Source organism: Rhinatrema bivittatum, chromosome 6, assembly GCF_901001135.1.
Source record: "Rhinatrema bivittatum chromosome 6, aRhiBiv1.1, whole genome shotgun sequence".
Classification (NCBI taxonomy): Eukaryota; Metazoa; Chordata; class Amphibia; order Gymnophiona; family Rhinatrematidae; genus Rhinatrema; species Rhinatrema bivittatum.
In genome coordinates, this window is record NC_042620.1 from 177,835,848 (window position 1) to 177,851,521 (window position 15,674).

A 15,674-nucleotide genomic window follows, 5' to 3' on the forward strand; every position below is an offset into this window, starting at 1 on the left:
CCAGTCTCCCAGTCTTGTAAGGCCTTCCTGCTATTTATCACAATCCACTTATGATTTCATTACTCAGAATAATTGTCTCATCTGCAAATTTGATCCCCCCCGTCCTGAGAATGATGAGCAAGGTGTGGTGGTGGGGGGGGGGGGGGGTGGTGGGTGGTGTGTGAATGGGAAACAGCACCACTGGCTTTGTGTCCCTCCTCAGTAACATGGTCCAGCCAGCTAAGGTCACCAAATCCCCCCTCCCCCGCTTGCCCCTTCTTAACCAGAGGGAAAGGTCCATAAGTGTCCCTCTGAGTCTGTCCAAGTCCACAGACTGTAGGGTTTGGCACCTCTGATATGTGCTGGAGACTGAGAAATATAGAAAGGCTGAAGGTGGCACAGTTCCTTATGTAGGCTGTTTCTAGTAATGCTTTCATTCTGGGTTCCCATTTCTGGCAGACAAAGAAAATCAGCAGATATGAAACCTAATTTTACCATTTACTTATACAATTCTTGATTCACACAAAAACATCTGCGGCCTGAATCCTGCCATATTTTGTTCACAATATTTTCCTGGTGGTCCAGTATTATATGTAATAATCTTTACAAAATGAAGTGCCATCCATTTTGTTTATTATTTATTTTTTTTAATTAAAATAATGAACCCTTTACAAAGCCTTGAAATGGGACAAAAGGAGTCCTTTAGAAAAAAAAAAAAAAAGAAAACAACCCAAAAAACCCAGGAATTCTAATATTGGCAATTGTGAATAGGCAACACAAGCAGCACTAAAAAAATTGCCACACATGAATTCTCAAGTTCAGCTACTGAAAAATCAAAATAAATTGTTCCGAAACAGGGATGCAACTTATGCTTGAAAGACGGTGCATCTGTGACCATTTCTAAGCAAGTTATGTGCTCACAGTAAAAAGCAAGCAAGGGTTCGAGCAATGCCTCATACTCTGCCATAGTTGTGGTAGCTAAAATAAGAAGAAAACTAAAATGCAAAGTGATAAATCAAAGAACAAAATCTTAGGTATAAATTATTCCAGTGTGCTAAATATCCAGCACTGACTAATGAAATAAGCCAAGATTCTCAATGAGGATCTTCTAAATGTTCAAGATTTATGCTAATAAAAAGGCTTTTGTGCAAAATACTGCATGCACTATAGGCAAAACAGCACGTGTAATTTTTCTACTGGAATATTCCAACTAGCTCAGTTGGGAAAAAAATAAAATACACAATTAGCAAGAATTAAAAAAGCTATACACTGAAGTTTTTTTTTTTGTAAAATGCAGCTTGTGAAGCTTATTTCATGCGTAGGTTTTCTAGAATGATAAAATCAGCTTCTTTGCTAGATTTTGGAATGCAGCAGCTGATTAACAATTAATTTGAATAAATATATTTCATGCACAGAAAATGCCACAAAATCTTATTCCATGTGAAGATGAAAAGAGTTGTATGCAATGCTTTCTGCACTAAAACATGAACTAGTACACATTATTGCAAACAACATGTGCTAGTGTTTTAGTGCGCAGAGCCCTGTTTGCAGTTTCCCACACAAAAGTACAGTGGCCTCAAAGGGAATAACAATCAAAATTAATGTTTTGTGTATATAATTAAATTGGAATCCAAAGGAAAATTGAAACAGGTCAAACTGATATACTGCTCATTCTTTCAGCATTCATCCTCATCGTTTGAAGCATATATTGCTTGGTTCCGTCTCTTAATTTTTTTGGTTCCACCATTTTCACTTTCACTGCTTATCCGTTTTAAAGGTCTGCCATTGGGGCTTTTTCCTTCCCCTTCTGTCTGGCTACTTTCACCAGATTTTTCTAGTTCATCGTTGGTAGATTCCATTGCATCATCAGAAGATACCACCATAGATTCAGGCAGGATACGAATGTCCGAAAAACTCACTGAGCATTCCGGAACATGATCCGGAGAAGGTTCCCCTGATTGAACACTACTATCTATAGTCTCTTCCTCCTCATCCAGGGCTATTTCATCGGGATTAATAGATGAAGACAGACCTGATGTGTCTGTGTTATACTCACTAGGTTCCTCTGCTGACCCAGTACTGTTCAGATCATCCTCTTCAGACACTTCATCCTCTCCTCCAGTCTTTTCTAACTCTCCAATCATAGCGTTAATATCAACCAGACCTAAAAGGGCACAGAACTCTGTTGTCTGTGGGTTGACAATGTGGGCAGGTTCCCTTTGATTCTGGAGGTTGCTGGGATCATAGCACACAGCTGTGATGCTAAAGTTGGAAGGAACACGGAGGTCTTCCCCTATTTCGTTTAGCACCTCTTTCATGATTTCTTCTGTAGCACTGAAGTCCCACCTACAGTGATAAATAAAATTAAGTCATTTTTTGGTTATTTAAAAACATTATTTACAGTGACTTGCAAAAGTATTTGACCCCCCTAAAAAGTCAGCAGATTTATGTGGATTACAAATGACACACAGATTGTTCCAGACAGTATGTTTATTGCAAACCAGTAAATTTTCAAAGTCACAATTCATTATTTCTCTGCATTTTTTGTAAAATAAAATTAAAAAATTAAAAATGCTGCTTGCATAAGTATTTAAACCCTTCAGATTAGTATGTGGTAGAAACATCTTTTTGCTAAAATAACAGCTTTAAGTCTGAGCTTTAGAGGACAGTGTCCACTTAGTCAGATGCATCTTGTCATTTTTGCTACACCAGACAAACAGCTATCCCTCTGAAGCTTTGTCTGTTTAGGTAATTTTCTACCAGCTTTGCACATTATTTGGGAGTGATTCTGGCCCATTCTTCGTCGCAAATTTGCCCCAGGTTGGTTAGAGGATGCTGATGGACTGCAATTTTCAAATAGTGCCACAGATTCTCGACTGGATTCAGATCAGGACTTTGACTTGGCCATTGTAGAACATTTACCTTTATGTTGTTCAACACTCTTGTGTTGCTTTGGCCTTGCGCTTGGGATCATTGTCCTGCTGAAAAGGTGAACTTTCTCCCAAGTTTTAGTTTTTTCAGCAGACTGAAGCAGGTTTGCAGTACCTTTCTATATGCTGTACCATCCTTCAATTTGAAGAAAATGCTCAGACCCTAAGTAAAAGCATCCCCATAATATAATGATGCTGCCACCCCAATACTTTACTGTTGCGATGGCATTTGCTGAGGAATGGGCAGTGTTATGTTTGTTTGTGCCACATGAAGCCTTTTGAACTTTGCCCAAAAAGCTCCATTTTTCTCTCATCTGACCACAAAACCTTATCCCACATTTTAGCTAGGTCACTCTGATGCTTTCTGGCAAACTTCAGATATGCTTTGATAGGAAAATTGGTTCTTACCTGCTAATTTCCGTTCCTGTAATACCAAGGATCAGTCCAGAGAAGTGGGTTTTGCCTCCCTACCAGCAGATGGAGTCAGAGAAAACAAAACTTTGAAGCACTGCTACATAACAGCGTGCCAACTGCAGTCCCCTCACTATTGACCTGTACCCAAGCCAAGATGTAACCCCAAAACCCCTTTCTCAGGCTAACAGGGAAAAATATAGGGTTGGAAACCCCCCAAAACTGACAACCAAAACACACTCAAAAACTAAATCTGAAAAACCCAAACCATGATAAACAACTGCCCAAATACCCTGAAAGGCAAACCAACTTGAATCATCAGTTGGCAAAAAAACAAGGTCTTTCGGCAATGACGGGATGGGTCTCTGGACTGATCTGTGGTCTGGATTGGCCACTGTTGGAAACAGGATGCTGGGCTTGATGGACCCTCGGTCTGACCCAGTAGTGCAACTTCGTATGTTCTTAGTTTCTTATGATGCCCCTGGGGGGAGCATCATTAGCAGGTAAGAACCAGTTTTCCTTTCCTGAACATACCCAGATCAGACCAGACAAGTCGGATGTACCAAAGCACCCCCTAGACTGGACAAGAAGCCGAAAGACCCGCCCGCAGAACACTCTCACCAAAGAACGCAACTTCCTGCACCCTTACATTCATACGGTAATGTCTGGTGAAAGTATGCAACGAGAATCACACCTCAGTCCTACAAATCTCTTGATGTGACAGCAATTGATATTCTGCCCAGGAAGTGGCTAGCAATCTTGTGGGTGTGCCTTCAGCCCCACTGAAACTTGACGGCCCTTTCAAATATAGGCCGTGCAAATAGCCGCTTTCAACCAACGGGAAATGGTAGCCTTGGAGGCCTTCTCTCCCTTCTTCCTGCCCACATACAGAACAAAAAGGTGATCAGAGCGCTGGAACTATTTAGACAGCTCCAGATAACGCAACAGAGTTCTCCTCACATCCAGAAGATGCAGATCCCTGGCCCGAGGGGAATTCTTAGACCACTCCGGAAAAGCCAGAAGGTCTACCGATTGATTAACATAAAAGGACACCACCTCAAACTAAAAAGAGGGGACCGTCCACATGGAAAGACCATCATAGGAAATCCGCAGAAAGATATTCTGGTAAGACAGAGCCTGTAACTCCGAAGCCTGTGAGGCCAAACAGAAGGCCACCAGAATCAAAGCCTTCAGTGTCGCTCTCCTCAAAGGCTCAAATGGAGCAAATCCAAATTAAGGCTCCAAACTGGGCATAATTTCCGGACAATAAGTCGCAAATGCTTGACCTCTTAAGAAACGAACCATAATTGGACATGAGACCAAGAAGCTGCCTCGCCATTTGCCCCTAAGAGAGCCCAAAGCTGACACCTGCATGCGAATGATACTATAGGCGAGACCCTTAAACAAGCCCTGTTGCACAAATTCCAAGATGAGAGGAACCTCCACTGACAGGGGATGTACCTGTAAGTCACCAAGACTCAAACGCCTTCCAGACCTGAATATATGCCAAAGTGGCAGGTCGACGAGCCTGGAGAAACATGGAGATAACCTGCTTCAAATAACTTTCCAGGCGCAGCCGCCACTTCTCAAAAGCCAAGCTGCGAGACAAAAGTGATCCTCTCGATCTGAAAATATGGACCCCTGCCGCAGCAACTTTGGAAGATGAGCCAACTGAAAGGATCCGACCACCGCCAGGATGCACCATATCTGTAAACCACGGACATCACGGTCGCTCGGGTGCTACCAATACCATGGAATCGGGATGTGCCTCTATACACCTCAGAATTCGACCGACCAGAGGCCAAGGAGGAAACACATACAGCAGGATCCCCGATGGCCAAGGGCACACTAGAGCATCCAGGCCCACTGAACCGATCTCTCTTCTGTGACTGAGAAACCTCTCTGTTTTTGCGTTGAACTGTGTCGCCATGAGGCCCAGCTAGGGAATACCCCACCAGGCATAAATGTGGTTCCAAGCCTCCTGGGACAACTCCCATTCCCCCAGGTCCAGTTGCTGCCTGCAAGTTTTCCACTTCTGTGACATGAGAGGCCGCTATGCCCTCAAGATGGCGCTCTGCCCACACAAAAAATGCCCAACTATTCATCCTACCTTGACTGATGTATGCCACAGTTGTTGCATTGTCTGAAAAAACACTCAAACCTGCACCCGTGGAGACCATCCCCCAGGCCAGAAGTTTCAGGTCCATTCCCTTCATCAGATTGCGCTGAGACAGCCACCAATCAAGACTAGACCTGGATTCTTGCAACAGGGGCATTGGTAGATGATACTGACCAGACAACATGTCCCACCTGGATGGACAACAGAGCATGCTGCAGAGGTCTCATGGGTGCAAACACACAAGGAATCAAATCTAACGTGGGTACCATGGAACCGAGCACTTGAAAGTTATCCCAAGCCGCTGGCGACTTAAGACTAAGCAGGCGTGTCACCTGTGCCTGCAACCTCCTCATTCTGTCTTCCAACAAGAACACCATGCCCTTCCTAGTATCGAATAGAGCCCCCAGATACTCCAAGGATTGGGTTGGAGCCAGATGGCTCTTTAACATATTTATGACCCAACCTAGTGATTGCAAGGTGATCATCCGCTGAGGTTCTCTCTCGCAGTTCTCCTCTGACTTTGTTCGAATGAGCTAATCGTCCAGGTACAGATGAACCAGCACTCCTTCCTTGCGTAGGGCCACAGCTACCACCACCACCATAATTATCTTGGTGAAGGTTTGTGGCGTTGTCGCCAGTCCGAAGGAAGGGCCTGAAACTGAAAATGCTGACCCAGCCCTATGAAAAACAAACCTCTGATGGTCCAGCCAAATTGGAAAATGAAGATACACCTCCCTCAAAGTCCAGGGACATCAGGAACTCTCCTTTGCAGACTGCCACTACAACAGTGCACAGTGTCCCCATATGAAAACGTGGCACCCGAAGAGTCTTGTTCACCTTCTGCAGGTCGAAAATGGGATGGAAGGTACCCTCCTTTTTGGGAACCACGAAGTACACATTGTACCTGCCCTGCCCTTGTATCTCCTGTGGCATGGGCACTATGGCACATAGATCCAGTAACATTTGCAGCATTCACCACACAGCCTCCTACTTGCTGCCAGAGACCACGTGAGTTGAGAAAGGCCTCCCTAACCGGGCACAAAAATTCAAGAGCGTAGCCTTTTCTTATGACCTCTAGCACCCAATGGTCCGAGGTAATCCTGGTCCACTCTATGTAATAGCTGGACAAGCTGCCCCCTACGGCTTCTATGCAGGAATGGGACAGCCTGGCTTCCTTGTGTTTACTTTCCACCACCCCTTGACCGGTAACATCCCTGGAACCTCTAAGGCCTCCACAAAAGGACTGCTGGTGGTTGCCTGTTGGCTTCGCAGACAAGTTGGAGGTGGTCCTACAAAACCGAAAGCTCCTCAAATCCCTGAACCAGGTTCAAGGTGGGACCAGCGCAGTAGTTGCCTTGTCTGCTGAGGCCTGCAGCAGTCGCTGTCTCATGGCCGTACCTTCTGCTCCCCAGCAACCAGCTGTTTGCCTTTCTGCTCTTTTGTTTTTTAAACTTTAAAATCACAGATACAAAAGCAAAAAAAACCACACAGGGGTACTTCCGATTCTGAGGCCTTGCAGACATAGGCCTCAGAGGCCCTGAGGGAACCAGTCCCCTGGCTTTCAGGGCTCCCGGCACGATGCAGACAAGCACAAGGCAGGGGGTTCCTAACCCCCCCTCGGATGCCTGGCTCAACCTGAGGCATAGTCCACCAAGGAGCTTCCTCCAAAATTATCCTACTTCAGTTTTTCTCTCTCTCTTAATCTCAGACTGCAGGATTGCACCTCTACCATCTGCTGGAGTCACAGAAATACTGAGGGGCCTGCAGGTGGCACTCTGTTATGTAGCAGTACCTCAAAATTTTGTTTCTCTGACTCCATCTGCTGGTAGGGAGGCAAAACCCACTTGTCTGGACTGATCTGGGGATAAGTCCAGTCTCAGTCACTGAACTCTGTACCTTCTTCAAAGTGATTGTTGGCGCCTCTGTGGCTTCCCTCAAGTCTCCTTGCTCTGACAGAATTTTGAGAGATGGCCTTGTTTAAAGCAGTGTCTGGGTGGTATTATGCAGATTCCATTTCCTCAATTGATCCAACAGTGCTAATTGGGATAACTTTAATTTCCTTAGAATGCTCTTTGGTCTTCATTTTCACAGCTTTCCTTTAGATTCACAGTCTGATCAATGGATACTGGAATTCATTTTTTTTTGTTTTGTTTTGGTTTTTTTTATCTAGAAAAGCTGACCTTTTTAATGGTTCACCAGGTAGTGACTAATTGTAAGCCAAGTTTTAGGGCAATATCTTTCATCTGTGTAATCTTGAGTTTCCACAGCACATACTTATGCAAACAGCATTTTTCACTTTTTTACCCCTATATATAATAAGGTGACATTATTTCTTACCTGACAATTTCCCTTCCTCGAGGTAAAGCATGCCAGTCCACACCAGTGGGTTGTGCACCCCAACATAGAACAAAGACTTGCTGACATCACCCTCACATAGCTCTGCTCAGGCACCAGCCAGCCAGTATTTCTCAAAAAGCGAACTGTGGACACTAACCATCAACAATAATATAGAATCCTACAAACACTACTGAACTTAAAATTTAAAGAAAAGAATCCACAAGGTTTTTTTTGTTTTAAATGGAAACAGTGGACTCAGCTCTGCTAAAAATAGTCCCTTCAGACATTCAGAGTCTCTTAGAAGAACGGAATCCAGCTGCATGAAAGATCCTGGAACCTCCTGCTTTTCTAGGCAAGGATCTAGCAACACAGAAGAAAGTTGGCCACTTCAAGGCAACCTGGGCGGGAATGTGGACTGGCTTGCCTTACTTTGAGGAAAGGAAATCATCAGGTAAGAAGTAATTTCACCTTCCTCTTCATCCAGGCAAGCCAGTCCACACATGTGGAATGTACCAAAGCTACTCTCCCAAAAGGAAGGAGGCTGCTTGAGGCCCAAGCACCACTGCCGTAGCAAAGGCAGAATCCTCCTGCGCTGCCACTTCCAGTCAGTAATACCTGCCAAACCTATGCAAAGACCACCACATAGTCCTTTTATAAATCTCTGCTGGAAAAAACACAATTCTGCCTAGGAAATTGCCTGAGCCCAAGTCGAATGCAGTCTAGCTCGTCTCGGTAGAGGCTTCATGGAATCAACAAAGGCTGCTGACTACTTCCTTAATTGAACAAGCCACCATGCCCTGAGAAGCTGGCCCCCCCAGTGAAAAACAAAAAGCCTATCCAATTCCCAAAACTCATTCATAACTTCCAGATGATACAATAAATGTCGCCGCACGTCCAATGGCCACAATTTCCTATATTCCTAACCATCCATATCCTTATCCAAGGATGGTTACATAACCAATTAGTTTAAGTGAAACTCCAAAACCATCTTCGGAAGAAAGGCAAGTACAGTCTGAATCTGCACCTTATCCAGAGTGATCATCAAAAGAGGATCACTGCACGACAAGGCTAGCAATTCCGAAATCCGCTTTGTAGAACAAATAGTGACCAAAACAGTCTTCAGAGTTAGTAACTGCAAGGAAATACCCCAGAGAGGACGAAGGTCAGATGTGCCAGAAAAGGAGAGAATCAGATTCAAATCCCACAAGGATACTGGGAAGCACAAGGGAGGTCTAAGATGTTTTACTCCCCTTAAGAACCTATATACGTCTGGGTGAGAAGAGAGCGGTCTCCCCTGCACGCGACCCTGATAACACACTATAACAACCACCTGCACCTTCAGCGTGTTCAAGGATAGTGCCTTACTCAGACTTTCTTGTAAAAAGTCCAAGATTAAGGGAACTGGTGCCGAAGCAGGCAAAGAAGCGCGATTCTGACACCAATGCTCAAACACCCACCAATTGCAAATATATGCCAAGGAAGTGGAAAACTTGTGCACTCTCAAAGTGTTTCCACCACTGCCCCAAGTAACCTCGCTTTAAGAGCCTAGACCTCTCAAGGGCCAAACCATAAGGCAAAACGGACTCAGATTGTCATGACAAAGTTGGTCCCTGCCGTTAACAATCCCCTTGAGAAGAGGTAGTTGCCATGGGTTCCCCATCAGAAGTTGACGCAGATCCATGTACCACGGCCTGCGTGGTCAAACTGGGGCCACTAGAAGCCTCATACCTGGATGTCACGCTATCTTCTGCAACAAATGGCTGATAATGGGCCATGGCGTAAACGCATAGAATAATTCTCTTGCGGCCATGCCTGGACTAGAACATCCACTTCGAGATCTTGAACATCCCTTGTCAGACTGTAAAATCTCTTCACTTTCACGTTCTTGTGAGTTGCCATTAGATCCAGGAAGGGACCTCCCCCAGAGATCCACGATAAGACAAGGCACTTCGGAAGCCAGTTCCCACTCTCCCGGATCCAACTCATGACGACTCAGATAATCCTCCTGGATGTTGTCTACTCCTGCTATATGGGAGGTTGACAGTGCCTGTAAATGACGTTCGCCCATGGCAGGACCTCCCAAACCTTCATTAGAAGGAACGAAGGGTTTCCTGAGCCCGAGGCGCCACCTTTGCCTGGCTTCCTTGGCCGAAAGAACTGAAATTTCCCAAATCTCTAGAGACCTCTGACTACTCGAACTTCTGGAGGAGCAAAAATGCAGAGAACTCCGAAATTGCTTCTTGGCTTGAGAAAACTGGGGAGTCAATGTATCCTCCGGACACAAAGAAAATTTCAATTCTCCCCATCGATCAGCTATCTTCTCTAACTCCTTCCCAAACAGCAAGAACCCCTTACAAGGTAACTTTGCAAGGTTCGATTTTGAATAGTATCAGCAGACCACTTACGTAGCCACAGGAGACTTTGGTCTGTAATCACTGAAGCCACCTCTCGACCCTGCCGTGCAAGCCAAATCATAGCCAGCATCTGCTAAGTAAGCAGCTCCCAACTCCAGGTATGGGCCATTCTCTTCCAGAGCTTACTGGGCTAACTGTAACCCAGCCCTGACAACCAAACCACAGCAAGCAGAGATTTGGAGATTTATGGCTATTGCTTCAAAGGCCTTACTTTTTAAATAGCCTCAATCTTCGATCTGAGCATCTTTTAAAACTGCACCTCCTTCCACTGGAATGATGGTTGCTTCATCACAGCACAGGACTAATACTTTCACCTTAGGAAAGCAGAGTTGCCTCTCTCACTTAGGATCCATAAGATACAATCCCACTAAGGCCCGATCCTCCTTCCTAAATTAGCATGGGTGTGTTCCATTCCAATCTATCAGCTCCTGGATGGCCATGTGAAGAAGAAGAAACAACCAGGATGCCTTGTACAAGCTGATCCTTACAGGGTTCTGCTTCAGATCTTTGGCTGCTGCCAGCAAGATCTCCTCACACCTAAGGGATTTCAAGATCTGTAAAATTAAACCTGGACATTTCATCTTGTGAAAAAAGCTTGCAGCATCTAGGGCAATCTCCCTCTCTTTCAATTAATGGATCACTGGGATCCAAACTCTCCCCCCCCCCCTGAGGTTCCCGACTCCCCACTGAGTCTCCTGAAGGAGACTTGTCCTCGCCTTCTTCTCCCTTCATCTGCCGCCTCCTCTTCTTCCTCCTGGAAGGAGACAGGGACTCCCTGGAATGCTTTCTAGGTCCTAAGGAGGAAGACTTCTGAAGCAGGTGATCCCTAGTCTTTCCTGAGGAGCTCCTTGCCCCTGACAAAAGGCCTGGAGACCCTTAAATTCCAACCACTAAACGTCAGAAAGATCCATCCGCGGGGTAGGCACAAAAACTCTCTCAGGGCCCACTCCCAAAGGGATTGGCAGGAGAGGGGGTGGGGGAAGACTCAGCCCACTCTGGTAGGAGTCGATGCCATAAACGCGCCTGTAAAGCAGGGGCTACAGAGGTCTCTGCAGGAACAAACTCCCATGTTGAGACATCCCACTTGGGCCTCCACACACAGAGACCTTCTGGGACTAAGGACCTTCATATGGCATGCTGAGCAGAAGCAAAGCTCCTTTTCATGCTTCTCCCCTGATGCCATGTCATACATATGCTCTTTTTCTCTAAAAGCTGAACAAACATGTCCAACCATGTGCCTTAGCAGTTCCTGCCAATCAAAATGATGCCTGCCACAAGCAGCTTTGCTGCTGAAACTTTGCAGGTTCAAAAATTAGCCCCGCAGCACTCCTGAATCATGTGGCTGCAATTGCAGCTGCCTGCTGCACAGCCTTCAAAAGATTGCACTGGCACCCGCTCCCAACACTGCTTGATGTGCGTGCTTTTCTCTCCCCCCCCAGTAAACTTCCACAGACAAACTGGCAAAATAAAGGCAGGGAGAGAGTTAGAGGAAGAAAGAAGGACCAGACAGGGAAAAAAAAAAAAAAAAAAAAAAAAAAGACTATGCAGCAGGACTGAGCCCAAGACCTCCTTACCTTACAGATCTCTCTGCTGCTGGAGGAGAGCTACCGTTTCTGCTTATCTCCTGACACTGGTTCTCAGACACTCATCTGAGGGAGGGAGCTACTGCTTTCGCCACAGGAGACCAAACTGGCCTGTTCAATCCAGGCAGGCCAAGATCCACAAGCACGGATGCATGTCCACCACCTGCTGGAGATGAGGAAAAACTGGCTGTGTTGGTGCCTGAGCAGAGCTATCAGCCAGTCTTTGCTTTTCCATGTCCAATCCGTGGTGTGGGACTGGCTTGCCCGGATGAAGAGGAAACATTTTTTTTTCCTCAAGCTGCTGGCTCTAAGCATTCATTTAGTCCGCAATACTGTTGTTCAGTATTTGATACATGCTTGCCCCCTGCCATGCTCTCTCTTTGCTGGGCAGGACTCTCTCCATCCTTTCCAATGCTTTCCTTCACTATCTGTTGCAACTCTTGTTACAACACAGGTAGTACATTTTAAACAAATTGGAGAAAAATATAATTTTCCCTTCCCTAGAGAGTTTTAAAAGTATCCAATATGTTTTTATTATAGGTTTTCTTCAAATCTAAATCAGTTCTCCCAGTAGGCATATTTACAACTTGGTGGTAGATTATAACACAGATCATGAAATGTAAATAACTATCAGGAGACTCACTTTACATGCAGGCTATTGTTTTCAGGCATGTTCCACCATTTTGGTGTCACATTAATCAGATCATTCGTAGTTTTCAGAACTGCAAGCCATTCAAGATCATACTCCAGGCAACTGGGCGCACTGGGGTCATGATCCACATCAAGTATCTAAGGAAGAAGAGAAAAAAAAAAAATGGAGTGGCACACAGGGGCAGCAGAATGCATTTCTGGTTGCGGGGGGCAACCCAAGCTCCACCCTAAGCTCTATTCACATTTTCTACTGCCAATTTTTTTACATTACATTTATAGTTTGACATTCTATCTTACATACATTCTTCACATAATCATAAAATATAATTACTCAGTCAGACTAAATAAATGCTGATGCTAAAAAAACCAGGACCGTGGTAAAGGAGAAAATGACAATAATAGCTTACTAACAGAAATGTCAGCCTGCATGGAGAAGATCAATACCAAGAGTAAGGGCTTTTATATTAAATAAACTACCCCCACAAGAAAACCAATAAAGGCTCGGCAGTGCCCTAATAATCTGGTATGTTGGAGCCGCTGAGCCTCATACTTTTTGTGGGAGGGGGTAGAAGTGGGGGCAGGAAGTAGAGAGCAACGAGGAGAAGGTACTGGTAGCAGGGGGAGAAGACAGGAGGCCCAAAGGGATAGAAGGGGGGATGGGACAAGGATGTGATGAAAGAAGGAGATGGAGAGGGATGTATGGTGCTGAGGGAAAAAGAGGGAGATGGGAAGAGAGAGGTGGGATGCTGAAGTAGAAGGGGGTTGGGATATAGGTGGGGTGCTAGAGAGAAAGAAGAAGGGGCTGAAGGAGTGAGGAGAGGTCTGGGGACTATGAAGAGAGGCCTGCTTCCAAGAAAAACAAAGGCTCTGCAGCCCTAACATAATACAGTACTACGTCAGTGCCTTTTCTGTTTTTCTTGTGTGGGGTAAGGAGGCGGTGGGATCAGAAGGGAGAAGAAAGAATAACAGGAGGGGGGCTGAAAGAGGAGGCGGCAGAGAAAGGAGGCAAAAGGGCAAGGAGGGGTAAAAAGGGAGGCCAACACGAGCAAGGGTGGAAAGAGACGAGCTGCGGGGAGAGGCTGAAGGGAGAAAAGATTGCAGGAAGTGGAGAAGCCTGTACCCCCACTTATACTGGTATTTTCCCTCCCTCCCCCCCCAAACTTTGGTTTCTTCCCTTCCTCCCAATACCCTTCAGTCACACTACAGTGATCTTCCATTCACACCCTCCCAACTCCCTCTGGATTCCCAACAAAGAGCTCCTCTATGGCATCCTCTCTCGTCTCTCCCTTGCAGAGGGGGGGGGGACCATTCAGGCCGTGGCAAGGGAGGAGTTAAGAGGGAGAACGCCATGGAGGTGCTCTTCTTTGTTTTAAAATGCTATAAGATGGTAGATGAGGATTGCACCATCCACTGCCACCAATCTTCTTTTTCTGGGGTGAGCGGAAAGGAGACGGGGCTTGCTAGCTGAAATTTGGGGGGGGGGGGGGGTGTCATGGCCCCTGCTCTGACCCCTATGGTGGCACATGCAATCAATACTACCATTGGTACTGTGGTAACAGCCATTGTCATCTTCCCAGTAAGCAATAATCTGAAGTGAAATCACAGCAGGAGATACCTCCGAATGTAATTTTCCAGTAGTGACATTCATTTTGTACCTGTAGGAAATCCCTGTGTGGAAGGCATTTGTCTAGGGCTAGAAATTTTGTTGCTTTTGGCAGCTGTCCTTTCACATTTGTCTGCAAAACATAATTGTTAAATCTTTCTTAGAAACATGGAACATGCTATGTGACCTGTCTGAAGAAAATGTATCCTTTGCAGGTTGTGATAAGTTTTCATTACTTATCAAATCTGAGCAACAGTTTCTCCCCTAATGATCCCACTCCAGTTTAGATTTGATACCACAGAACAGTGTACTGGATTTTACTCCCTTCTCAGACTGGATTCCATTTTGTTGCTCTTTTGCAATCCTGTCAAATATGTTTCACAGATCCAAAAGAAAAGGGGTTGAAGGGGGTAACAATCTCTTCCCCAAAACAAGCCAAGACAATGCCTCAGACTGGCTAAAGTCCTATGACAGGTGTCCTGCATGGCTTATTTTTCTTTACCTGGTTGCCTGTCAGAAAAGCTGCAAATTTCACATGCAAATGTGCAGGAGAAAACCAGTATGCGGGTTTGAGGTGATGTAGGAGCTCAGAAGCAGCAGGGTAACCCAGTGTGTTGTTTTCCACTCCTGGCGGAGAAAAGGACTTCTTTGTAAAAAGCTGCTTCTTGTTACCATAGTGATAGATACTCCTTGGCCAATCATGTGATAGGAAAATACATGGGCTGCTTCAGCTGCCATGACAAGAAGGATTACAAAAATGTCCACAGTTAAAGTAAAATTGCATGGTATTATGGTTAACGGCAGTGGCTCTCAACAAGTGTGTCTAGGACACACTAGTGTGTCATGAGGGTACTGGGAGATATGTGGTAGGGACAGCATGAGGCCGCTCTTTTATCAGCCCAGGTGGGAGTTGGTTGACTTCTCCTTTATTGGGTCGACAAGAGGTGCTCTTGCTTCCTTCTCCTCTGGCCCAGTGGAAGGCTGTTTCCTCCTTCACCCAGATCGGAGTGAAACCTCACAACTCTTCTGGGCCTGACAGGATACCAAATTTTATCTGCCCCTACTGGGCCTGAAAGTGATGCTGCTGATGCACCCTTGGGGGGAGAAGGGGGGTGGGTCAGGAATGCTAGACAGGGATGAGAGTGTGATGGGAGAAGTGAGGGATGATGGGGGCATGGAGGAGAAGTAGTGGGGTGCAGCAGCCATAAAATGTTAGTTTTGGGAATGTGCATACTATGTGTGTATATAGATGTCTTATTCTTGTTATGATTGATTTTAAATAATTTTGATTATTTTAATTGTAAATTATTTTCATTATGATACACAGAAAAACAATTAATCAAGGTTCAATAAACTAAACTTCTATCTTTGTACTTTGCTTAGTATAGGATAAATGGATTTACATTTCTAATTCTCTAGTGTTGCACTGCATGCAGAGGGACTTTTTGGGGTTTCCATTCCGATATTTATCTTCTTATTTGTAATTTGTGGTCTTTTATTTTGTATTTGATGAAGGTCAGTCTGTATATGATGGGTGTGTGTAACAGGTAAAGTAAAGTATTTTACTAGCATGTAGGCATTTGTATCTTATTGTGGTTTCTCAACAGGATATGCATTGGTGGTACACTGCTGCCTTTTCATGGATAG

General features: G+C 45.2%; 1 protein-coding gene across 1 annotated transcript in view; it reads right to left on the reverse strand.

Annotated features, from left to right (window-relative positions):
- Positions 1 to 458: 458 nt before the first annotated feature.
- Positions 459 to 15,674, reverse strand: part of DBR1 (debranching RNA lariats 1) — a 30,461-nt gene continuing 15,245 nt past the window's right edge. The window contains 5 exon segments of the mRNA XM_029606200.1: positions 459 to 2,325; positions 12,417 to 12,562; positions 14,080 to 14,160; positions 14,530 to 14,743; positions 14,745 to 14,758. Of these exon segments, the coding sequence (XP_029462060.1) occupies positions 1,656 to 2,325; positions 12,417 to 12,562; positions 14,080 to 14,160; positions 14,530 to 14,743; positions 14,745 to 14,758 (1,125 nt within the window). The 3' untranslated portion in view covers positions 459 to 1,655.